General features: G+C 46.2%; 1 protein-coding gene across 2 annotated transcripts in view; it reads left to right on the forward strand.

Moving 5' to 3' along the window:
- Positions 1 to 18,281, forward strand: part of GLB1 (galactosidase beta 1) — a 110,295-nt gene extending 92,014 nt beyond the window's left edge. For both annotated transcript variants that reach the window (XM_028843605.2, XM_077991360.1), the window contains exons 15-16: positions 500 to 754; positions 17,670 to 18,281. In XM_028843605.2, the coding sequence (XP_028699438.2) occupies positions 500 to 754; positions 17,670 to 17,984 (570 nt within the window). In that variant the 3' untranslated portion in view covers positions 17,985 to 18,281. The remainder of the gene's footprint in view (positions 1 to 499; positions 755 to 17,669) is intronic.
- The last annotated feature ends 7,446 nt before the right edge of the window (positions 18,282 to 25,727 follow it).

Raw genomic sequence — 25,727 nt, forward strand, 5'->3', positions numbered from 1 at the left:
TTTTTAGTAAAGATGGGGTTTCACCATGTTGACCAGGTTGGTCTTGAACTCCAGACCTCAAGTGATCTGCCTGCCTTGGCCTCTCAAAGTGCTGGGATTACAGGCATGAGCCACTGCACCTGGCCCATCTTTTTTGGTGCCCATCTTTCTCTATTCTAGCAGTGACTCTCAGCCAAGCTCTGAAAATTTGGGAAGTTGGGATCAATCACTCTAGCAGCTCAATGCCCTTTCTGTAGAAGCAGAAACTCTGGGCCTTCTATGGAGACATCATGACCTGCAGAGGAGAAAGTTATAGTTTGGGGAATATATCTCTTCCCAAGGATTTGTAATTCAACCTCCAGTTAGATCTGTGTTACTTTGATGTACAAATATTTTGAGGTTCATTTCCTGTTGATGTTTTGTATCCCGGTTTGCTTTTCCCATTTCCATGGAATGCAGAGACATGTACAGCCTTTTTCCTTCCCTCCCCAGCTCACTGTGCTCTGTTTCTGCTCTGCAGGGTTTGGTTTCTAACCTGACCCTCGATTCCAATATCCTCACCGGCTGGACGATCTTCCCACTGGACACTGAGGATGCAGTGCGCAGCCACCTCGGGGGCTGGGAACACCGTGACAGTGGCCGCCACGATGAAGCCTGGGCCCACAGCTCATCCAACTACACGCTCCCGGCCTTTTATGTGGGGAACTTCTCCATTCCCAGTGGGATCCCAGACTTGCCCCAGGACACCTTTATCCAGTTTCCTGGATGGACCAAGGTACGTGTCTTCATGGCAAGGGTTTGAATTCAGGCCTCAAACTTTTGGTTGTTAGTGTCTGAGAAAGAATCACAAAGAGCCGTTAGCAAGATACCATGTGACGGTTTTGAGTGTGGCGTTTTGGACATTCTTCAGGAGGTGGATTGTGGCAGATCTTCGGGGATTCAGTGTTCAGAGGTGGCGCCATCTGCCCCCTTGTCATTGGTTTCCTGTAGTGAATGACACCATCCTGCCTCCTCCAAGAAGAATCATGACGCCCTTTGATACCGATTATAGGGGTGCTTTCTCTTTATCTTGAGGAAAATCCAGTCTGGACAAAGGGGTGGATCCCTCTGGGAGAGTCTGTCTGTTTTTCATTTATGCCAAGCCCAGTGCTCCCAGAATATCCCCGCCTGCATCCAGCCCCGCACCCCTGAGGCTCCTGCCACGGTCTGTCTGCTCCTCCTCCCCTCCTCATCCATTTCACTTCCCAGTCACTGCCCCTTGTTGTTTGAAGACACTGCCATATCTTCCTTCACCGCCTTCTCCTCTCCCTTACATCCTGTTTTCATCCTAGATCGTCTTACCATCCCTCATTCAACACACTTCTCATTCTGTGGCCACTATGTGCCCAAGGTGTGTGCCAGGCACTAAGGATACAGTCGTGAATAAAACCAGACATGGTCCTTTCCCTCATGGAACTTTCAGTCTAGTCGGGGAGGCAGACCTATATTAAACAGTAAAACCATAGCTGTGATGGATACTAAGAAGGGCTATGGGGTTGATAATTATTGGGGCATTTGGCCTTGTCAGGGAGGTCAGGGAAGCCTTCCCTAAGATAGCGATGCTTGTCAGGATATGAAGGATGACTAAGAATTAACATGGCAAGAAGGGAATAAAGCATGTTTCTGGGAGAGGGAACAGTGTGTGCAAAGGCCATGGGGTTGGAGGGGGAAATGTCAAGTGTGGAAAGTAGGTAGAGACTAGATTGGGACCGGTCTTATAGGCCACGTTAAAGTTTTGTCTTTGTGTTGAGAGCCATTGAAGCAGGAGAGTGACATCATAAGGCTGTGATCTGACAAGCTCCTCTGACCCCATTGTGCAGAATGGTTTGGGTAAGGACACTTACAGATTCAAGGAAACCATCTAGGAGGCTGGACCATAGTCTCATTGAGAAACTGGGATGGTGGTATCTAAGATGGAGATGACATCAACTATTTGAGAGATGTCTGAAGTTGGATCAATAAATTGTAACGATGGACTGGACATGAGGGTTTGGGAAGAGGGATATGTCTTGGATGACTCAGGTCTCAAGCTTGCAGCTAGGCAGAATGGTACCCTTTGCTAAAAGAAGCAGGTTCAGAAGGGGACTTGGGCTTAGAGAGGGGGGTCATGAGTTTGAATTTAGACAAATTGTGTTTGAAAAGCTGCCTTAGTCCATTTGGGCTGCTATAACAAAATACCATAAGCTGGGTGGCTGATAAACAACAGACATTTATTTCTCACAGTTCTAGAGGCTAGGAAGTCTCCAAGATCAGGGCACCGGTAGATTTGCTGTCTGGTAAGAGTCTACTTCCTGATAGACGGCACCCTCTATGTCCTTACATGGCTGAAGGGGCAAAGGAGCTTTCTTGGGTCTTTTTCATAAGGACACTAATTTCATTCATGAGGGCTCCACCTTCATGACCTAATCACCTCCCAAAGGGGGCCCCGCCTCCTAACCCATCACCATGGGGGCTAGAATTTTAGCAGATGAGTTTTGGGTGGACACAAACATTCAGACCATAGCAGAGGCCTTGGAGAATGGCTGTGAAAGACAGTATTAGGAGAGGGCTGTTGGATCTACAGACTGGGAATTTAGGGCAGGGGTCTGGGCTGGAAATGTATGTAGAATATCACTGTTGTATAGATGATTGTTAAAAACATGGGCTGGATGAGGTCCCTTAAGGAGAGAGGATGCAGAGGGAAGAAAAGAGGACCTAAGGCTGATCTTTGAGGGACAAAAACATGATGAAAAGTGAAGAGGAGAGACCAAACAAATAGAAAACCAACATTTTTGCTGCCAAGAGTACAAATAAGATAAAGACAGAAGCGATTCGGTGGATTTAGAAGCAAGGAGGCCCTTGGGAATCAATAAGCCTTGTTCCAGTGGAGTGAAGCATCTCCCAGCCAGATTGCATTCTATAGGGAAGAGCAGGGTAAGGAATAGGAACATGAGTACTTGAATATAAACATTCTTTTTGAGAAATTTAACTCTGAAGAAAAGGAGAAAATTATGTTAATAGCTGGAGGAGGAGAGGGCAAAAGATGTACATGGTGTGTGTTTAATAAAAAGACTTTTTATTTATTTATATATTGCTTGTTTAAAATTTATTGAAACGTATTTTTATTATTCTGTTTGAAATATTTTCTTTTTTTTCTTGAAATGGACTCTGTCACCCAGGCTGGAGTGCAATGGTATGATCTCTGCTCACTGCAACCTCCACCTCCCAGGCTCAAGCGATTCTCCTGCCTCAGCCTCCGGAGAAGTGGGAACTACAGGCACGCGCCACCACGCCTGGCTACTTTTTTTTTTATATTTTTAGTAGAGACGGGGTTTCACCATGTTCGCCAGGCTGATCTCGAACTCCCGACCTCAAGTGATCCACCCACTTCACTCAAATGATCTGCCCACCTTGGCCTCGAAAAGTGCTAGGATTACAAGCGTGAGCCATCACAGCCAGCCCGTTAGAAATATTTTCTAGTTTCTCTTGTGATTTCTTCTTTGACCCATAGATTATTAAAAAGTATGTTTTACTATGCACAGTGGCTCACGCCTGTGAATCCCAGCACTTCGGGAGGCTGAGGTGGGTGGATCACCTGAGGCCAGGAGTTCAAGACCAGTCTGGCCAACGTGGCAGAACCCCATCTCTACTAAAAATACAAAAATTAGCCAGGCATGGTGGTGAGTGCCTGTAATCTCAACTACTTGGGAGACTGAGGTGGGAGAATCTCTTGAACCTGGAAGGCAGAGGCTGCAGTGAGCCAAGATCATGCCACTGCACTCCAGCCTAGGTGACAAAACGAGACTCTGTCTCAAAAACAAACAAACAAAAAGAGTATGCTGTTTAATTTCCACAGATTTTGGGTTTGTAAAAATATCTTGTAATTATTAATTTGTAACTGAATTCCTCTATAAAACTTCTAACATTTCTCTCTAGGGAGAGAAATCTCCATGACCTTGGGTTAGGCAAAGACCTCTTAGAATTGGCACCTGAGGCATTATCCTTCCTTAAAGAACAAAAATTGATAAATTGGACTTTGTCAGAATTAAAAATGTTTGTTCTTCAAAAAGCGTTATTAGGAAAATAAGAATCCAGGCCACAAACTGGGAGAAAATAATTTTCAAATCATATATCTAACAAAGGACTTGTATCTAGAATATATAAAGAATTCTTACAATTCAATAATAGACAAACAGCCCAGTCACAAAATGAGCAAAGGACTTGAATAGACATTTTACCAAAGAAGGTATAAGATGGCTAAGTACATTTGCATTGTATACCTTCTTTGGTAAAATGTCTGTTATAAACTAAAGTTAGTGGCTGATTAATACTCAACATTATTAATCATCTGGGAAATGCAAGTCAAAACCAAAATGAAATACTACTTCACACTCACCAGGATGGCTATAATAGTAAGAGAGGCAATAGGCAATGTAGGAAAGGACATGTGGGGGAAAGGGAATCTTCCCACATTGCTGGTAGAAAGATAATATGGTACATTTGGGAGCATAGTTTGGCAATTTCTTCAAGGGCTAAACGTCGATTACCATGGAACCTAGCAATTCCACTCCTAGATACTACACAAGAGAAAGGAAAACATGTTCACATAAAAACTTACATGCAAGTGTTTACAGCAGTATTATAATAACTATAAATTATAATTAATTCAGATGTCTATCACCTGACAAGTGGAGAAAGCATGTATATCCATACGATTCCTCAGTAAAAAGGAATGGAGTACTGATAACATGCCACAACCCAGATGAATCGGAAAACTATTATGCTAAGTAAAAGAAGCCAAAAGTAAAAGGCTACATACTGTATGACTCCATTTCTATGAAATGTTCAGAAAAGGCAAATCCATACAGACAGTAGGTTACTGGTTGCCTAGAGCTGAGGGTGGGAATGGAAAGTGACTGTTAAGTGGGCATAGGGTTTCTCTTGGAGCTGATGGACATGTTCTGAAACTAACTTGAATGATGGCTGCACAGTCTTCTTAAATGTATTTAGACTTATTTTATGGCCCAGCACAGGCATATATCTTGGTGAACATACCTTTGGAATTTTAGGCTTTTATATCCTCTCTCTGGCTGCTTGTTTCTATGCACCAAACTCTCATGCCTACCAACCTCACTCTTAAATCTTTTTTTTTTTTTTTTGAGACGGAGTCTTGCTCTTGTCACCCAGGCTGGAGTGCAATGGCGCGATCTCAGTTCACTGCAACCTCCGCCTCCCGGGTTCAAGTGATCCTCCTGCCTCAACCTCTCGAGTAGCTGGGATTACAGGCACCTGCCACCACACCTGGCTGATTTTTGTGTTTTTAGTAGAGAAGGGGTTTCACCGTGTTGGCCAGGCTGGTCTTGAAATCCTGACCTCATGATCCGCCCAACTCGGCCTCCCAAATTGCTGGGATTACAGGCGTGAACCACTGCACCCAGCCTTAAATCTTATTAATGACCTAAAACATTCCACCATTAAGGCTACAGTTCTTCCTCTACCAAGCCTAGGCCTTACCACAATCTTTTTTTTTTTTTTTTTTTTTTATTAAGACTGAGTTTCGTTCTTGTTGCCCAGACTGGAGTACAATGGCGCAATCGCGGCTCACTGCAACCTCCGCCTCCCAGGTTCAAGCTATTCTCCTGCCTAGCCTCCCGAGTAGCTGGGATTACAGGCATGCGCCACCACGCCCAGCTAATTTTGTGTTTTTAGCAGTGACGGGGTTTCTCCATGTTGGTCAGGCCAGTCTCAAACTCCCAATGTCAGGTGATCCACCCACCTCAGCCTCCCATAGTGCTGGGATTACAGGCGTGAGCCACTGCGCCCGGCTACCGTGATCTTTTTTTGAGAGCCATCAGTCTGCCTCCCGCCTTGCCCCTTTGCCTTTCTACTCTGCCTCCTTCATTCCTCCTCCATGTAGATCCACTGCTGGCATCTCTGCTGGTTCACCAGTCACTGAGCACAGCTGAGGGGCTTCTTAGCGCATTCATCGTGGCTACCATCCCCTCATTGTTGCCAGCCTCCAGAAGCCCTCAGATTTGCTCAGCAGTCCTTGGTCTCTCTCTGCTCCTTTGCCCCACTGGCCTTTTCAACCTTCACCACCCTCCTAAAGCCACCTGAAGACCTCATCCTCCTTGACTGCTATCAGGTGTAACTCCTTTGTTCCCTCAGCTTCCTGTCAGATTTATCTCTCTGCCTCCGCCCTCATTTCCTGCCCAGTGGTATCTAGGAGGAAGTCTGAGTTCTGAATCCCCTCCCCACTGTCTTCCTCCAGGCCAAGACCCTGTTCTCATACTTCCCCTACCTGCATTTTGTCAGCCCTTTCCATCTTTCTGCCAAGTCCCATTTTTCAGCCAAAAAGCGGTAACTAGGAGCTCTAGGACTTAAAAACAAAGACCTCCCTGGATCTTCCCCTTTAGCTAGCAAGCATGTTCTTGTTCCCTCGATCCCTCGATCCCTCGATCCCTCTTTTCCTCCCCTCCTAATGCAGTAGAGACAAATGGAAACTAGGACATGTTGGAGGTCAGAGGGACGTTCATCTTGATCAAATCATAAAGGTGTCACATGCAAGAGTTACTGACCCAGGAGTTCTGCTCAACACTTTATAGACACTATCTCCATAGCCATCAAAAGAGGCTCCTGTGGTAGATGGATCATTATCTCCAGTTTGCAGATGAGTAGCTGGAGGCTTAGAGAGCTAAGTAACTTGTAGGAGGTACAGAAGTGCTCAGTGGCACAGGTACCTGAGCCCCATGTGAAAAAGCAGGTGGTATTGAGAACCAGCGAGAAACTCGTACTCATTATCGAGGCTGGGGCTCTTTACTTATTTGATCAGTCTGATGAATGCTCTGCATCTCCAGGCTTGAAAGTACATCTCCACACAGTATTTGTGAATGTGTCAAAGGGTTCAGACCCCCGAAAGCCCATCTAATCCATATGTCCACTCAAAAACTTGTACACAAGTATTCATCGCACCATTATCCATAATTTCCATAAGGCGGAAACAGCCCAAATGTGCATCAACTGAGGAATCAATAAACAAAATGTACTACATCCATACAATGCAATATGATTCGGCAATAAAAAGAAATGAAGTATTGATACATGTCACAACATGGAAGAATTTTGAAAACATTGGGCTAATGAAAGACACCAGTCACAAAGGACTGTATGTTGCATGATTCCATTTACATGAAATGTCCAGAACAGGCAAATTCATGTAGACAGGAAGATCTGTGACTGCCTAGAGCAGGGAAAAGAGAGTGTTGGTCAGATGGGAAGAGAATGTTAAAGGGTACAGGGCTTCTTAATGGAGTGATGAAATGTTCTAAAATTGACCGTGGTAATGGTTGTGCAGCTCTGTAGTATACTAAAGACTGCTGAATTGTATGGTATATGAATTCTAGGTCAATAAAGTCACACACACACACACAAAGGCCCATCCAAGAAGTTTGTGGACTTTGGAGTGAATGGGTGTGAAGGTCCAAGGGTACGCACACGTCCTACCTAACACAGGACTGATGTGGCTTCTGCTTTCGGTGTACAGAGGTCCCTGCTGCCGAGGACAGTCCCAGGCCAGCTCTGGAGCTTCTAAATGATCAGCCACCTCAGAACAGGCAGATCACACTCCCACACTGAGTGCTAAGCTCTGACATTTGAAAGGATGAACACATTAGCACATAGTTTGAATGCAGGGAGCTGGCCGTTGTGGTGGGGGGTGGACAAAATGATCCCTAAGCCCCAGCTGTTTCTAAGGCTGTGCACTAACCCCCACATCCTTCATCAGGAGAGGCCCTTGTCAAAGCCCCTGGCACAGGACTCTATGCTCTTCCTATTCATTTCACTGTAAAGAAACTACCTTGATTTAGAGGGCAAAGTCACTGATAAGGGCGATTCATGAGATTAAAAAAATCACTTTTGTTTACACTGGCTTTATTGAGTCAGATGTGGCTTTCTGGTTAATGCCAAATGTGAATGAATATCAACTGGGACTTCAGTAGAAAGGGGTCAGGCATGTTCTGCTCTGTCCAGGAGACACAGGGCAACGCTTTGACCTCACTGAGTTCTTATCTGACGAGAAAGTCCCTTAGACAGGAAGCGTTCTCCTCCAGTGCTTTCCGCGATGTGTCCTGTATGCCAGTGGTCCCCAACCTTGTTATCAGGGACTAGTTTCGTGGAAGACACTTTTTCCATGGGCTGTGGGGGGTAAGAGGGGATGGGAATGGTTTGGGGATGAAACTGTTCCACCTCAGATCATCAAGCATTAGTTAGATTCTCATAAAGAGGGCACAGCCTACATCCCTCATGTACACGGTTCACAATAGGGTTCCTGCTCCTATGAGAATCTAATGCTGCTGTCAATCTGACAGGAGGTGGTGCTCAGGCAGTAATGCTCACTCACCTCTCACTGTGTGGCCTGGTTCCTAACAGGCCGCGGCCAGTCTGTGGCCTGGGGTTTGGGGACCCCTGCTATATGCCAAACCTGAAATGTCATGTCCTGCCAGCACAGCAGTGCTTCTGCTATTTACCTCTCTTTCAGATGGGTGTGGATAAGTCTCATGTCAATATCCTATGCAGCCTTCCAGCCTTTAACATTTTGTGGTAGGTTTAGGTGCATGACAGAGCATGGTAGTGAGTGGGATAGTGTCCCATTTTTCCTCAACCAAAATTATGCTTTAAAGAGCCAAGAATCAAAATAGAATACTGATCAAAAGTAATTCTGTATTTTAAAGATAAATTATCCCACCTTCAAGATGTAAAATAATTATGAAATAAAACAATGTACAATAAATAGCTGAAAGAAATTCCTTCTTTTAACTATTTGTTACATCTTGCTTTTGAAATTTTCTGGCTGATGCGATGGCTCACACCTATAATCCTAGCCCTTTGGGAGACCGAGGTGGTAGGATCACTTGAGCTCGGGGGTTTGAGACCAGCCTGGGCAACTTAATGAGACCTCATCTCTACAAAAATTTATTTTTAATTAGCTGGGCCTGGTGGCACGCACCCGTAGTCCCAGCTACCTGGTGGGAGATGGGAGGATTGCTTGAGCTGAGAAAGTCTAGGCTGCAGTGAGACACGATGATGCCACCAAAGAGTATGTAAATCTTTTAAAACCTTATCCATGTTAGTCACTTGGTCTCAATCCATTTGGAGAGATAGAGGTATAGACAGAGCCCAAGAGAATTATAAGAGTCTGTAAGAGATCTGTAAACCATGCAGTTGGGCCTTGGAGAGGAGGAAATTGTAAGTGCCTAAGATTGCCGGGAAAGGTCTGGTCCACCTAGTGGGAAGGACATTTTGTGCAGAGGGACTGACATTTTTCAAGGGAATAGTATAATAAGAAATATATTTGGTCTTTGTCCCTGGTTCCAGGGCCCTAAAACCCTTGGCATTTTCTGAGTGGTAGGAGTGTCTTTTGTTATTTGTAACTAGCCCCTTTCAGTCACACCTGGGTTTATGCTAATGAGGCGACTTAGGATGGTGCCCCAGATAACTCTAGGATAGTTATAGGGGCATGGTGGCACCTGCAGTCCCAGCTACCCGGTGAGAGGTGGGAGGATCGCTTCTCCTGACTTGCATGCCCAAACTTCTCCTGGTTTTCCTCCCTCTCTTTGTTCCTTCTCAGGCTTCTCTCTCAGCTCCTATGTTGCAGTCCTCAGGACTTGGTCCTGGGCTCTCTTTTTACACTTTTGGGGGATGTCATTCTCACAGATGTGCTGGACTTGCTCACGTTTCCTTTTCCAGCTCCGCTCTTACAAGACTCTGGAGCCCACCTTTGGGGGTCTCATAGGCACCTCCAGCCTGATAGGTATAAAACAGAACTCTCTCCCTGTTACCCCTGAAAGCTGCTCTTCTGCTGGAGAAGTGGTCCAGGGAGAAGAAACAGAGCCGGACTTGAGTGTGGCAGTAGGGAGGGAGGGCGGTCCAGGTTCAGGAAATAATAGCAGTACCAGCCACATCTGCTGTGCTGGCCACTGTACTGAGTGCTCACAGGTGTCTTCTCAGCCAGCTGTTCTCAGCCGTCCTGAGAAAGGCACAGACATGGCTGAGGAAGCCCCGATGGGATTTGGTGATTGATCAGTGAAAGCAGAACTAAGTAGTGGATGGCTCTACTATTTTTAAATTGAGTTTTTAAAGGTCACTCACTTTCCTGAAAAGTAGCATGCTTAGGCACCTTCTGACCATGGAGATGTGTATCAGTTAGCTTCTGCTGCGTAACGAGTCACCCAAAACTTAGTGGATTCAAACAGCAGCAGTTTATTTGGTTCACTATTTTAAGTATTGGCAGACCAAGTGGTGGTTTTGCTGGTCTCAGCTGGGCATGACCACCTGGGTGTTAGCCATCTGTCAGCTGAGGCAACAGAGAAGATGAGACCACGTCTATTTCGTCATCCAGCAAGCTAGCCTGGGCTTGTTCACATAGCGACTGAGCCGTGTTCAAAGAAAGAATGCAAATGCTCAAGGCATCTTAAGGCCCAAGTCAGGATTCACATGTCACTTCTTCCACGTTGTTTGGCCAAAATATGTCACTAGACCAGCCAGATCCAAGGAATGGAGAAACATATTCTACTCCTTTTTTTTTTTTTTTTTTTTGAGATGGAGTCTCACTCTGTCGCCTAAGCTGGAGCGTGGTGACGCAATCTCAGCTCATTGCAACCTCTACCTCCCGGGTTCAAGCGATCCTCTTGCCTCAGCCTCCTGAGTAGCTGGGATTACAGGCGTGTGCCACCACACCTGGCTGATTTTTGTATTTTTAGTAGAGTTGGGGTTTCACCGTGTAGGCCAGGCTAGTCTGGAACTCCTGACCTCAGGTGATCCACCCACCTTGGCCTCCCAAAGTGCTGGGATTACAGGAGGGAGCCACCATGCCCAGACAGATTCTACTTCTTGACAGACGGAACCACTAAGAATTGGGGCCATCTTTTCAATATGCCACAGGTCTTAACACTACTGGACCCTACTTTCATCCTAAATTTGATATGCTTGTTAAACTTCTTTTTTATCTAATTTGTAATTACGCTTACATCCTACAAGACCCACTATTTCCATCTAATTCACTGTTTCCAGTCACAAGTCCCGTGAACTTTGAAACTAGACCATCAGACTTCTCTCAACAAATATTATATTAATTTAGTAACAAAACTTCTTAGAACTTTTGTAGATGAGTAAATAGGCTAGAAGTGAAAGAAGGTCTCCTACAATTTTTAGGTTGTGAACTTTAGAAAAAGTATGACATAAGGCAGTAGTTTTGCTTATCAGTTCCTAGCTTGGTTCCAGATATGTGAGGTGGTTTGACGACTGTTGTTAGGTGAGCATTATATTAAAAAGGTCTAGCAATGGTGGAACTGTTGGGAGTTGAGAAGGAAAAAGAATTTTTATTTGGGATTTGATGAGAAGTGATCTATGTTTTATGCTATTATTGTATGCATTTGATGGCTTCAGTTCTGTTTGGATCTGTCCCAAAATATAGAGAAACCATAAAGTGATTTAACTTTATTACTCTAAGACTGAAGAGGAAGTTGCAGAGCCCTTTGGGGTTCTGAAGGAAGGGGAGAATTAATCTTCTCCTGTGTATTTCAGTGAGATCTATTTAACATCTTATTTCTAAGCAAGCCCTGTGAGAGGCTTTTACCTTTTTTCTTTTCAATTCTCCTCTTTTTCTTCTCTTTCTCCCAGGTGAGCATCACAGTGATCCATGAGCTGTGTGTGTGAGAGCCTCTAACTTTGGGAACTAACTGTACCTTTGTCTTTTCCATTTTAAGTCCTGCAAGTGTGTACATGTTTTCTTTCAGAGAGTGACAAAGGCAGCATCCACCCTAAGCTTATTGTTGCTTTTAAAGGAGCTCCCAAAAATTTTTGGAAAATTTTAAACTACAACTTAAAACAATAGTAAGACCAGGCACAGAGGCTCACACCTGTAATCCCAGCACTTTGGGAGGTGAAAGCAGGAGGATCACTTGAGGCCAGGAGTTGGAGACAAGCCTGGGCAACATAGTGAGATTCTATGTCTATTTTAAAAAATGGTTTTTAAGTTAGCTGGCCATGATGGCTAACAACAACACGTGCTGGCCTCCCCCGACAAATAGTTTCACACCTGTAGTCCCAGCGACTCGGGAGGCTGACACAGGAGGATCGCTTGAGTCCAAGAATTTGAGGCTGCAGTGAGCTATGATAGTGCGGCTGCAGTCCAGTCTGAATGACACAGTGCGACCCTGTCTCAGAAGGGAGGGAGGGAGGGAGGGAGGGGAAGGAAGGAAACAAAACTTTTGTTTTAAATTCCATTTATCCAGATAGTTTAAAACAGACAAACACATGAATCTGTCTGATCAACAAAAAAGTAGGTCAGGCATTTCCAGGAACCTCACATTTATGAAACTATTATTATTGCCTTGGTGATTACAGCAAAGGGTGGGGAATCTGCCAGGGTCAAGCCATGGTCAGAGAAAGTCACTTTGTCATGGAACTGTTTTAACTGAGACTGCCTTAGGCAGCCCCGGAAACCACTGGTGTTCACTGTATAAATGCTTGGCCCCCACGGGGCTAACTTCATTAAGAGTGTATCAACTTTTAGATCATATTCAGCAACACGTGCATACCTCCCCACCAAAAATAATTGCAAAAGCATAACTTTTTAAAGAGAAATAAAGATCAATGTATATCTTTTTTAAATAGAATGTTTAAAGTTAAATTATATTAATGTGTTTTTCATTGGTTCTAATCAAGGAGGGAAGGCAAATGTTTTTCTTTGAGTGAACAATATTCTTTAAAACTCTTGAACTGGGAGCAGAGGAACGTAAAGAACTCTTTCAGAAGGGCTTCACGTCACCTCTTCAGTGAATCTTTTCTTGGCAAAATTATCAACAAGTATCAGCAGCCATGAGTGCTACTAAGTGTATATTGAGTATCACTCTCTTGCATGTGGAGAATCTCGCCTCAAACAAAATGGACAAAGCCTTTCCCTTCCTAAAGCCTGTGTTATAGCTGGAAATAGCTCCTAAACTAGTCATCAAACAGAAGATATGAATTTCAAATCATGATAATAACTAGAAGAAAAAGAAAAAATTAAAGGATAGTGAGTGACTTGGAATGGAAAACCCAGCATTAAGGAGGAGGATCGTGGCCCTGCCTGAGTGATGAGAAGGCTTCAGGTCAAGGTGAATAGTGTTCGCGCATGGTGACGAGCTGATATCAGCCTTAGTGAGACTAACTTAAAGTAATTGGGGAGCTGTGTGTGGTGGTGCACATCTGAAGACCCAGCTTCTTGGGAAGCTGAGGCAGAAGGCTGTATTGTGCTAGAATTGTGGCTGTGAATAGCGACTGGACTCCAACATAGCCTGAGAGAGAGAGAGAGAGAAAAAAGGAAAGAAAGAAAAGTAGTGGAGAGTGGAGTGAGCAAGGGGGAGTGCGGCAGAGACAAGGAGGAAAGGGTGAAGGTATGGGCTGTGGACCACAGGAAGGAGGTTAGAAACAGAAATGTGTGAAAAGCATCCTATTTTCACTTTGGCAGCTATGCAGAGCCTAGATTCTAGAGTTAATAGAGTCAGGAGACTATGAGGAAGCCGCAGCAGTCTAAGACAACATTGATTTATGACTCGCTCTGGAAGTCAGGCTGCGAGGATGGAGAGAAATGGAGAGATCATGGTCTAATGATGAAGCCACTAGGATCTCACCATACCTTAGCGCTGTAGTCCAGTGCAGTAGCTTCTTGTGTAACATTGTTTTTGTTTTGTTTTGTTTTGTTTTTTTCAAACTGAGTCTTGCTCTATCACCAGACTGGGGTGCAGTGGTGCAATCTCAGCTCACTGCAACCTCCACCTTCCAGGTTCAAGCAATTCCCCTGCCTCAGCCTCCTGAGTAGCTAGGATTACGGGCACCCGCCACCATGCCTGGCTAATTTTTGTACTTTTAGTAGAGACAGGGTTTCACCATGTTGGCCAGGCTGGTCTCAAACTCCTGACCCCAAGTGTTTTGCCCACCTTGGCTTCCCAAAGTACTGGGATTACAGATGTGAGCCACCACGCCTGGCCTTGTATAATATTCTTTATAAGAATGTTCATTTTTGCTGGGCATGCTGGCTAACGCCTGTAATCCCAGCACTTTGGGAGGCCGAGGCGGGCAGATCACAGGGTCAGGAGATCGAGACCATCCTGGCGAACACGGTGAAACCCTGTCTCTACTAAAAATACAAAAAATTAGCCGGGCATGGTGGCGGGCGCCTGTAGTCCCAGCTACTCAGGAGGCTGAGGCAGGAGAATGGTGTGAACCCGGGAGGCGGAGGTTGCAGTGAGCCGAGATGGCGCCACCTTACTCCAGCCTGGGCAACAGAGCCAGACTTTGTCTCAAAAAAAAAAAAAAAAAAAAAAAAAGAATGTTCATTTTTAACCACATATGAAAATTCAATTCCTCCTTCACACTTTTTTAAAAAATAGCTACTCTTGGCCGGGTGCGGTGGCTCAAGCCTGTAATCCCAGCACTTTGGGAGGCCGAGACGGGCGGATCACGAGGTCAGGAGATCAAGACCATCCTGGCTAACACGGTGAAACCCCGTCTCTACTAAAAATACAAAAAACTAGCCGGGCGAGGTGGCGGGCGCCTGTAGTCCCAGCTACTCGGGAGGCTGAGGCAGGAGAATGGCGTGAACCCGGGAGGCGGAGCTTGCAGTGAGCCGAGATCCGGCCACTGCACTCCAGCCTGGGCGACAGAGCAAGACTCCGTCTCAAAAAAAAAAAAAAAAAAAAAAAAATAGCTACTCTTTACAGTATCACTAAAATTGGACACAGGCATATCCCATGACCCAGCAATTCCATTCCTAGCATTGCCCTCCTGTAAGAAACATGTGCATGGCCAGGCGTGGTGGCTCACGCCTGTAATCCCAGCACTTTGGGAGGCTGAGGTGGGAGGATCACTTGAGACCAGGAGTTTGAGACCAGCCTGGGCAACATGGCGAAACGCCATCTCTAAAAAAAATACAAAAATGAGCCAGGCACGGTGGGACATGCCCATAGTCCCAGCTATGTGGGAGGTTGACACTAGTGAGCCTTGATGGTGCCACTGCATTCTAACCTGGGTGTCTGGAGTGAGACCTTGCCTCAAAAAGGAAAAAAAGAAGAAGAAGAAGAAAAAAGCCAGGCTTGGTGGCTCATGCCTGTAATCCCAATACTTGGGAGGCCGAGGTGGGCGGATATCTTGAGGCCAAGAGTCGGAGACCAGCCTGGGCAACACGGCAAAAACCCATCTCTACCAAAAATACAAAAATTAGCTGGGCATGGTGGTGCACGCCTGTATTCCCAGCTACTCAGGAGGCGGAGGAACAAGAAGCTCTTGAACTTGGGAGGTGGAGGCTGCAGTGAGCCAGGATTGCACCACTGCACCCAGAGCAATGGTTGCTGCTTCCCTCCACCTTCCCGATCTCAAGCAAGGGCCCCTTCTGACCAACACTTATCCAGAACCATCCAGGGAAGGGGATCCAGGGAAAACAATTCCCAGCTTACCTACCAGGTGCACAGTCCACCCAGCGAATGAGGGCCCATCTCTTAGATGCTTATGAAATGGAACTTGAGGTTTGAGAAAGGACCAAACCTCCACTCTGATCACCTGCTATTTGGTCAGGAGTTGACTTGGCCTGTGTCCTGAGCATAGCATGAAGCCTGTAGTCATGCGTGCCATTCCTCAGGTGCTGCTCACGAAGACCTCCCACTTCTCTGTCTTCCCCCTTGACCGCAAAAGTAAAGTGCTACTGTTCTCTAATACTGCAAAAACAAGGCGCCGGCAGATTTTAAGCTGATAAAAACCTGGTGAAGCTGTCATTGTATATACCTTTTAGGATGGAATGAGATAACATATCCCAGCGTAAAAACAAGAGTGAAATAGTTCTGAGAACTGTGAAACTGTCGTCCTCTTTCTAAATGACTTAATCCAACAGACAGGTGGTTTTTAATCACGGACCCCATTCTTTTGTAGGCATGTGAACACCAATATCTTTTCACTTTAATCGTGTAAGGAGTGCTACCACTTACAGGCCACACACTGTTCCTTCATCATCATTGTCCCCAATGACTGGTATGAAAAATTCAGTTGAGACCTGTCCAAGGTCAGACAGCTAGTAAGTGGCAGGACACAGATATGAACCCAGGTAGGAAATTCAGAAGGATCTAAAATAAAGGGGACACTTGGAGGCTGAAAAATACCCAAACATAAGAAGACTGAGGATCCCTGGGGTGAGCAGCAGCAGTAGTGTTGCAGAACGTGATGAGGATTAGGGCTCAGCAGGTGTCAGCCATAGCTGGGCCTCCTCCCAGCTGTCTCCTAGGATATCTGGGCCACTGCGGGTTGCAGTTTCTTTCCTGCCTCCGTCCCTTGTTCCATTCCTCTTTCCTCTTCCTTCTCCCTTTATGTTTTCTTTTCCTCTCCCAGATTTTCTCTTTCTTTTGCATATATGTGATCTCCCCTTCTTCACTTTCTTTCTTTATAATAGAACGTTCCATCTATTTAGCCAACTGTTGATCCTTGCCTTTATCTTTGAGCAATTTTTTTTTTTTTCTTGAGACGCAGTCTTGCTCTGTCACCACCCAGGCTAGAGTGCAGTGGCGCAATCTCAGCCCACTGCAACGTCTGCCTCCCCGGGTTCAAGTGATTCTCTTGCCCCAGGCTCCTGAGTAACTGGGTTTACAGGCATGTGCCACCACACCCGGCTAACTTTTGTATTTTTAGTAGAGACGGGTTTTCAGCATGTTGGCTAGGCTGGTCTCGAACTCCTGACCTCAGGTGATCTGCCCGTCTTGGCCTCCCAAAGTGCTGGGATTACAGGCATGAACAACTGCACTCAGCCCCTTTAAGCAAATTTTAGCACGTATAGAGAGGCTGTGTAGACAAAGCTAAACAGGGTCCCTGTTTTTTAGGAGTTTATCCTCCACTTTCAGTTTTGTTATGGGAAGCAGCTTCCCCTACTCACAGAGATTGTTTCTGCAGCCTATAGCATCATCTCTGCTCCTGAACCAAACGGAATCCACACCCTGTAAGAGTCATTAAAACATAGCAGTAATGTAGATACCCAACTGGATGAGCCTCTTCCTCTCCCTCACCCAAACCCCGTATCCCTCTTGAGGGGTTGTTTTGGGGACCACTCCTGGTACCTGTCTGACCTCAGGATGCAGGCCCTGGAGTCCTATGTGCCCTGTGTTCACCGGGTGTGCAGCAGATAGTGAGGTCAAGACCTGCCTCTAAGAAAAGAGAATGAAGAAGGAAAAGATCTATTTAAGGAAGCAGTTCAGCAGTTGTCTTCTGTGTACAGAAAAGTCAGGGAGAGGCTGGTCTGTGGGGACAGGCAGCACCCTGGAACCGGGATGAAATTCAGAAACTTCCACACTGTTCTCTGGTACTGACATCTGTGGCCACTGAAGTCTGTCAGAGGCACCAAACCTGTATTTTCCTGAAGCAGGGGTGGGTCTTTGGGGCAAGTTTTTGTTATCCCCCATCCACCTTGTTCCCACCTTGGCCAGTTATCTCAGCAGGAAGCTGAAACCAAGGCTGGCATGGGCCTGGCTGTCAGCCCCACCTTTCTGGGGGCATTTCTTTCCTCCATTGCTGCTGACCTGCCCTACATCAGGGCCCCCACCTTCCTCAGGGCTTTCGCTGCATCTGGGGTTGATGGTTTTGTCTCTCTCTCCCTCCAGGGCCAGGTCTGGATTAATGGCTTTAACCTTGGCCGCTATTGGCCAGCCCGGGGCCCTCAGTTGACCTTGTTTGTGCCCCAGCACATCCTGATGACCTCAGCCCCAAACACCATCACCGTGCTGGAACTGGAGCGCGCACCCTGCAGCAGTGATGGTCCAGAACTGTGTGCTGTGGAGTTCGTGGACAGGCCAGTTATTGGCTCATCTCAGATCTACGATCATCTCTCCAAACCTGTTGAGCAAAGACTCATGGCCCCACCCCCCAAAAAAACAAAGATTCGTGGCTGGAGCATGTATGATGATGAAAGCCTGTGACTTTGAGGGATTCTACTCTGAATGTACCTCCCAGATCCTCCCTGTCATGCCACATTGCACTGATTGGAGTGTGGAATTGGAAAGGAATTTCGGATGTGGATTTTCACCTGAGGTTTCCCTGCATCCCTGCAGTGCCAAAGCCCCACCTTCAGGGACCACCTGGAATGTGTGAGGGGCTAACAGCACAGTAACGTGCATACATATCTGCAGGGTTGGAATGGGAGCTTTAAAGGTGGTAGTGATTTGTATTTTGGAAGAATCATGTTGCCTTTTTGTTAAATAAAATCTGTACTCAAATGATAATGTCACTGTTTTTAATGTGCAGGTATTAAATTATATGGTCTGACTTAAATCATAACTAGACTTGAGTGGGCTGAATAAACCACTTCACTAACTTGAAGTTCAAAAGGATGGAAAATAGTCTTTGTTTGATCTGCGGACTGCTGCTTTTCTGATCGTTATTTGGCTTGCTTTTGGATTAGATAACTGACAAATACAGCTCAAAACAATTATGCAAACAATCTAAGTGATTCACAGTTGCACAGTGTACATAGTATGGTGTATCTATATAGAAGCATAGTATTTTAGCCACTAAAATGGTGAGAGATCTATACTTATATGCAAATGTCCTGATACATGAAAAAACAGATTACCTTAAATTGGATCCCATTTTGTGTGTTTCAACATAAGAACTTCGCATATTCACACAGTACAGGCCTATACACATATCAGTAGTTAGGCATGCACGTGTGTGTGTGCTGTGTATGTGCACAGATAGGAAAGGACATGGTGTTTCTGATATTCCCGTCCTGACATGGAACAGTAGCTCTCATTTGTCAAGGACTTGTTCTATGCCATGCACAGTTCTGAGGGTGTGTTTAACTCACTTGCCCCTCACAAGAACACTGAGGAATATACTGTCATCCTGCCAGTTTACCAGATCTCACAGATGTACGTGGCAAGACAGGGTTTGAGCCCAGGTAGTCTGGCTCTAGTGTCTGGGTATATATTGCATACACAGAATATTAATACATGCTTGTGTTGCACAAGAAAGGTTAGGAACAACTTTAAAATGTTTATATAATTATATCTGGATGGTAAGCATTTGAGAGATTGCTTGCTTTTTCTTATCTGTATTTTTAATTATATACCAAGAATATGTAATTTTTTTTTTTTGAGGCTGGGTCTTGCTCTGTTGCCCAGGCTGAAGTGCAATGGCACGATCGTAGCTCATTGCAGCCTTGAATTCCTGGCGTCAAGTGATCCTCCTGCCTTGACCTCCCAAAGTTCTGGGATTACTGTTATGAACCTCTGCACCCAGCCCTGTAGGGGTTTTTTTGTTTTTTTTTTTTAAGGAGGGAGAAAGGAAAGTTTTTTTATGTCAATCTGTAATGTTTTCTTGGTGGTATATTTTCCCCTCTCTCATAGGCGCAAATAAGAAATATCTGAGATTGAACAGCGAGTCTTTAAACGCTGGTTGAGCTGCAGGTGGCATAGATGAGCTGAAACAAACACTGGAACTTAGTTGAGGACATTGAGGACGTTTTTCTGTAGTACCTTTTTCTAGATGTTCTGCACCATTTGATGTTCGGGCAGATCACAGGGCGAAGGAGGTTCTACATGGACCATTACCATCATTTCATTACTCCTCCACTGCACAGTTACCAAAAACACAAAATGATACTCAAGAACCATGGCCAAACAGTGAGAAGCTTTGGAAAGAAATGTGAAATGACTCCTTTAAAGGAGCGTGTGCATATGTACACTGGTGAATTGCAGTTCCCCTGTGCCAGAGACAAGCAGAGAATCTCCAGAAGGCATGAGCAGTGGAGTGTGGTCGCCTCATCAATGTGTACACTTGCCTTATATGTCTCTCATTCAGTCTTCAGAACTACACTGTCAGGTCAAGTAGCAATAAATCCATTTTACAGTTGAAAATATTTAAAACTTTGGCAAGAGGCAGAGTTGATTTCAAACCTGGCCCACCTCCCTCCAAAGCCAGTGTTTTGTCTTATCAATGTGAGGGAATTTGGATGGGTTTTCCCACCTACAGCACTCTGCCACCCCTTACCCAGGAAGATTTTGGAAAACAGAATCTTTTTTTTTTTTTTTTTGAGACGGAGTCTCGCTCTGTCACCCAGGCTGGAGTGCAGTGGCCGGATCTCAGCTCACTGCAAGCTCCGCCTCCCGGGTTCCCACCATTCTCCTGCCTCAGCCTCCCGAGTAGCTGGGACTACAGGCGCCTGCCACCTCGCCCAGCTAAGTTTTTTTTGTATTTTTAGTAGAGACGGGGTTTCACCGTGTTAGCCAGGATGGTCTCGATCTCCTGACCTCGTGATCCACCCGTCTCGGCCTCCCAAAGTGCTGGGATTACAGGCTTGAGCCACTGCGCCCGGCCCCTATATATCAATTTTTTTTTTTTTTTTTTTTTTTTGAGACGGAGTCTCGCTCTGTCGCCCAGGCTGGAGTGCAGTGGCCGGATCTCAGCTCACTGCAAGCTCCGCCTCCCGGGTTCCTGCCATTCTCCTGCCTCAGCCTCCCGAGTAGCTGGGACTACAGGCGCCTGCCACCTCGCCCAGCTAAGTTTTTTTTGTATTTTTAGTAGAGACGGGGTTTCACCGTGTTAGCCAGGATGGTCTCGATCTCCTGACCTCGTGATCCACCCGTCTCGGCCTCCCAAAGTGCTGGGATTACAGGCTTGAGCCACCGCGCCCGGCCTTTTTTTTTTTTTGAAACAGAATCTCGCTCTGTTGCCGAGGCTGGAGTGCAGTGACGTGATCTCGGCTCACTGCAACCTTCGTCTCCCGGGTTCAAGCAATTCTCCTGCCTCAGCCTCCGGAGTAGCTGGGATTACAGGCGTGCATCACCATGCCCAGCTAATTTTTGTATGTTTAGCAGAGACGGGGTTTTGCTGTCTTGGCCAGGCTGGTCTCAAACTCCTGACCTCAGGTTATCTGCCCACCTAGGCCTCCCAAATTGCTGGGATTACAGGCATGAGCCACTGCGCCCGGCCGGAAAACAGAATCTTAATACATAGATAGTGCCACCTGGACTCTGGACTCGACTCAGCCCTTCCAACTCTATGCTGCCTCTCATGGGCACACATTTTGCCTGCTACAGTGTTCTTCCTAAAATAAGATGTACCTTCAGCCATTCCTGATTTCTCTGAATGACCTTATTTCAGATCTGTCCACGAATTGATTGAAGATGTAACTCTCTCTATGGATGCTACCTTTGGAAAATAATAAGGGGAGTACCTTTATTACCTACTATCTAAACCTTTTATATGAAATTTATCTTTCAGCCACCGTGCCCGGCCTCACAATATACAGTCATTTGTGTCTGGTCTCTCTCATTTAGCATACCATGAGGTTTGTTCCATGTTGTAGCGTGTTCAGGAATGTACTCCTGTGTGTTGCTGAGTCGCATGCCGTTGTAGGAATGTACCATATTTTGTTTATCCATTTGCCAGCTGATGGGCATTTGAATGGTTTCCAGTTTTGACTATTATGAAGACTGCTGATATGAACATCCATATACAGTTCTTTGTGTAGTCATCCGTTTTCATTTCCCTTGGACAGATGCCCATGAGTGGGATTGTTTAGTCATACAGTAATTTATATTGAACTGTTTAAGGAACGATTAAACAATTTCAGAATATCTTTTTTGAAGACAGTGAATAATGAAGAAGAGGCAGAATTACCCTTAGACCTGTAACCCCAGCACTTTGGGAGGCCGAGTGGGTGGATTGCTTGAGCCCAGGAATTTGAGACTAGGCTGGGCAATATGGCAAGACCTCATCTCCACTAAAAATACTAAAATTAGGCCAGGTGCAGTGACTCACACCTACAATCCAAGCACTTTGGGCTGAGGCAGGTGGATCGCCTGAGGTCAGGAGTTCGAGACCAGCCTGGCCAACATGGTGAAACCCCATCTCTACTAAAAAGTACAAAACTTAGCCGGGCATGGTGGCAGGCACCTGTAATCCCAGTTACTCAGGAGGCCGAGGCAGGGGAATCGCCTGAAAGCGGGAGGCAGAGGCTGCAGGGAGCCAAGATTGCGCCACTGCACTCCAGCCTGGGTGACAAGAGTGACACTCCGTCTCAAAACAAACAAACAAACAAAACAAAATTTAGCTGGATGTGGTGGTGCATGCCTGTAGTCCTAGCTACTCGAGAGGCTGAGGTAGGAGGATCGCTTGAGCCCGGGAGGCAGAGGTTGCAGTGAGCTGAAATCACACCACTGCGTTCCAGCCTGGGTGGCAGGGCCAGACCTGTCTCAAACAAAAGAAGAATTACACTTAGAATTTGCAGACTTATCATCTCTCCTGTCCTCTCTCTCTTCCCTTCTCCACCTTACACTACCTACTTTCTTTATCTGTCATTGTCAGTCTGTTTATCTTTGTTTCTCAGTAAATCCAGTTTATTCAGAATGAGATTGTTTAGTGCTAATCCGAGGTGGGGTTTTTTTTCATTGTTTCCCCAACAAGAAATATGTCTTCTGTCAAATGACACAAATAGGAAATGATCTCATGTGGTCTTTATTTCTCTCCTTTATGAAAAAGAAGTCATTTTCTGAAATCACCGTTTGAGTCAGTCTGAGGGATCCTGACTGGTCTGTGGTGGCACACATAGCCAGTGTGGACCATCAGCACATGGGCTGCAAGGAAAGTTGCCCTGATGTCCAGACAGTGGGGCCAGGTGGTTTCTGGGTTTTGGCCTAGCCCCTGCTCTTGGTCTGACTGAGCAAATACTTCCCCAGGTGTCCCTTGCCCTTCAGCCCACTGGCCCTGACCTTTGTTAGAAGTGGATGCTCAGCAGCTTTCTGGTTGTCTGCAAATGCCCGGTGAAGATTCTGAACTGATTCCTCACCAGACAGTTGCTCTACTTGCACTGCAAGGGGCTTTCCCACATGTGAGCAGGCCTCCCACCAGCTTAATTCCTCCAAACTCCAAACCAGCAGCACTGTCTCCTAAGATACAACAGGACAGGCTTTGGGGTGAGAAACCCAGGGTCACGTTCCCGCTCCATCACTTTCCATCAGCATGGTCTCGGGCAAGGGAATCGTGTAAGTCTAAATTTCTTATTCTCCTAAATGTGGCGCCCACCTTGTGGGGTTTTAAAATTAAATGAGGTCACCATAAAAGTACCTTGTATAGCATTTGCCATGTAGTGGCTGCTAACTAAATGCTAGTTTGAGTCTTTCCTATCATATTCTGCCACAGAAGCAGGTAACTGATCATCTGGAAATCTGGGGGACAAGAGGGAAGAAATGACACCGAGGATGCTCCATCCTTTCCCTGCATCCCTTTGTGTTCAGTTCGACAATTTGGGTCTCCTCCCGACCAGCCCCTGTGCTTAGCTGAGGACACAAAGGTGAAGGAGACAGTCTATTATAAAACATGACACAGACCAGACCCGACAGGGAGGAAGAGGTGCTGTAGAAACGGTGAAGGGGCATCATTCACCAAGCCTCTCCAGCATTAGCCAGAGACTGCTGGAGGGCAGCGTGAGCCTACGGAAAAGACTCGAGATCCAGGGTTTGGGCTTAAAGTCCCCAGTGTGGACTTCTTCAGTGCTCCGCTTCCTAAAGATTCTGTTGGCTTGTTCTCCAAACGTAAGCAACTTTCCAGTGCCAGCATATTGAATTCCTTGCCCACAGGACATTTCTCATCATTGTGTGCTGCAGTGTGTGCTGTTGTCTGTTGCTGCATAATAAACCAGTAAGTCTGCTTAAATGGCATAGAAGCACAACTCTTGTTATGCCCATGATTCTATGGATCAGGAATTTGGATAGCCCAGCGAGGACGGCTTGTCTTTTCTGTGACGCTGGGGCTTCTGCTGGGTACCAGAACCATCTGGCAGTTCCTTCCCTCACTTGCCTGGTGTTTGGGCCGGGATGACTTGAAGTTTAAGGTCACTTAGGACAACAGAGCCTCTACAAGTGATCTTTCCATGTGACTCAGGTTTCTTATAACACAGTAGCTGGGTTCTGATGGCGTGTTCCAGAAGGGAGCTTCCAAAGAGTGAACACTGCAACAGAAGCAGGTGGAAGCCGCATGGCCCTTCAAGGCCTAGAGGCAGAAGTCACATAGCATCAGTCCGCTGTACTCTACTGGCCAAAACAGTCATAACCCAGATTCAAGGGGAGGAAACACAGACCCCCATTCTTTGTTGGGAGAAGTAACAAAGAATTTGTGTTGGCCGGGCGCGGTGGCTCAAGCCTGTAATCCCAGCACTGTGGGAGGCCGAGACGGGCGGATCACGAGGTCAGGAGATCGAGACCATCCTGGCTAACACGGTGAAACCCCGTCTCTACTAAAAAATACAAAAGCTAGCCGGGCGAGGTGGCGGGCGCCTGTAGTCCCAGCTACTCGGGAGGCTGAGGCAGGAGAATGGCGGGAACCCGGGAGGCGGAGCTTGCAGTGAGCTGAGATCCGGCCACTGCACTCCAGTCTGGGTGACAGGGCAAGACTCCGTCTCAAAAAAAAAAAAAAAAAAAAAAGAATTTGTGGCCATTTTTAAGAAATCATCACATGTGCACCCAGTGCTGTGTTGTTGCACACTCCAATTTGTGTATTTCTGTCCACTTCACTAAAGGTCTGAAAGCCCAGAAAGCATGAATTGAGGTCCAAGGCCCCACTGGTAAGGAACAGGAGGCCATTGGCTAAGTGGTTCATTTAGCCTGTGTTTAGTGAATTGGATCCCTTTGTCTCTTTTGCAAATTGCCAGGCCCCTGGTGGTCTCACCAGATATTAACTGAGGGGAACTGACACCGGCAGGAAATCCACTGTGTGAACTCCCGAACAGTCAGAGTCTATGGAGGTATGAGATGCTGGGCACTGCACACAAAGCTCAGTGTGGTTTCTTTGTTTCTTTTCTTTGGGTGAAATCTTATGATTTGATTTCTGATCAAGAGGTGCAGTCTGTCCAATGTACTTCAACTTTCTTTAATTTTTACTAAACAATAGGATCTTTTCTTTTTTTTTGAGACAGAGTCTCACTCTGTTGCCCAGGCTGGAGTGCAGTGGCACGATCTTGGCTCACTGCAAGCTCCGCCTCCCAGGTTCATGCCATTCTCCTGCCTCAGCCTCCTGAGTAGCTGGGACTACAGGTGCTCGCCAGCATGCCTGGCTAATTTTTTTGTATTTTTTAGTAGAGACAGGGTTTCACTGTGTTAGCCAAGATGTTTTCGATTTCCTGACATGATCCACCCACCTCGGCCTTCCAAACTGCTGGGATTACAGATGTGAGCCACCGCACCCGGCCGCAATAGGATATTTTTACCAGAGTGCTTTGGCTGTCGTGGACCATCTGTGCTCTTTTCTGGGACCTTTGAAATCAGAAAGTGTCCCAAGCAGTGCCCAGTGAGGAGTCCCCAGGGTTTCAGGTCATATCCCTTCTAGTGTGACGGATAAGCCCCTCAGCATTTAACTATTTTAGTAGGTGGGTTTTGTTTTGTTTTTGTTTTTTCATTTACCCAATAGACATTCATTCAATACTTACTCTACACCCCATGCCACCTGTGTGGGACACATTTCTTGCCCCTCAGGGAGCACACAGATCTATTAATGAACAATGCAGTATTGTGAGGGGTAGACAATGACAGGGATGAGATCAGAGGGCTGTCAGCATGCTGAATCCAGTCTTAGACTTGATGTGGAGCAGAGACTGGTCACGGCAGGCTTTCTGGAGCTGAGCCAGGTGAAGAATAAGAGAAGAAGGAGAAAAGATAGGCGTGAGT

The sequence above is a fragment of the Macaca mulatta genome, chromosome 2, assembly GCF_049350105.2.
Source record: "Macaca mulatta isolate MMU2019108-1 chromosome 2, T2T-MMU8v2.0, whole genome shotgun sequence".
Taxonomy (NCBI): Eukaryota; Metazoa; Chordata; class Mammalia; order Primates; family Cercopithecidae; genus Macaca; species Macaca mulatta.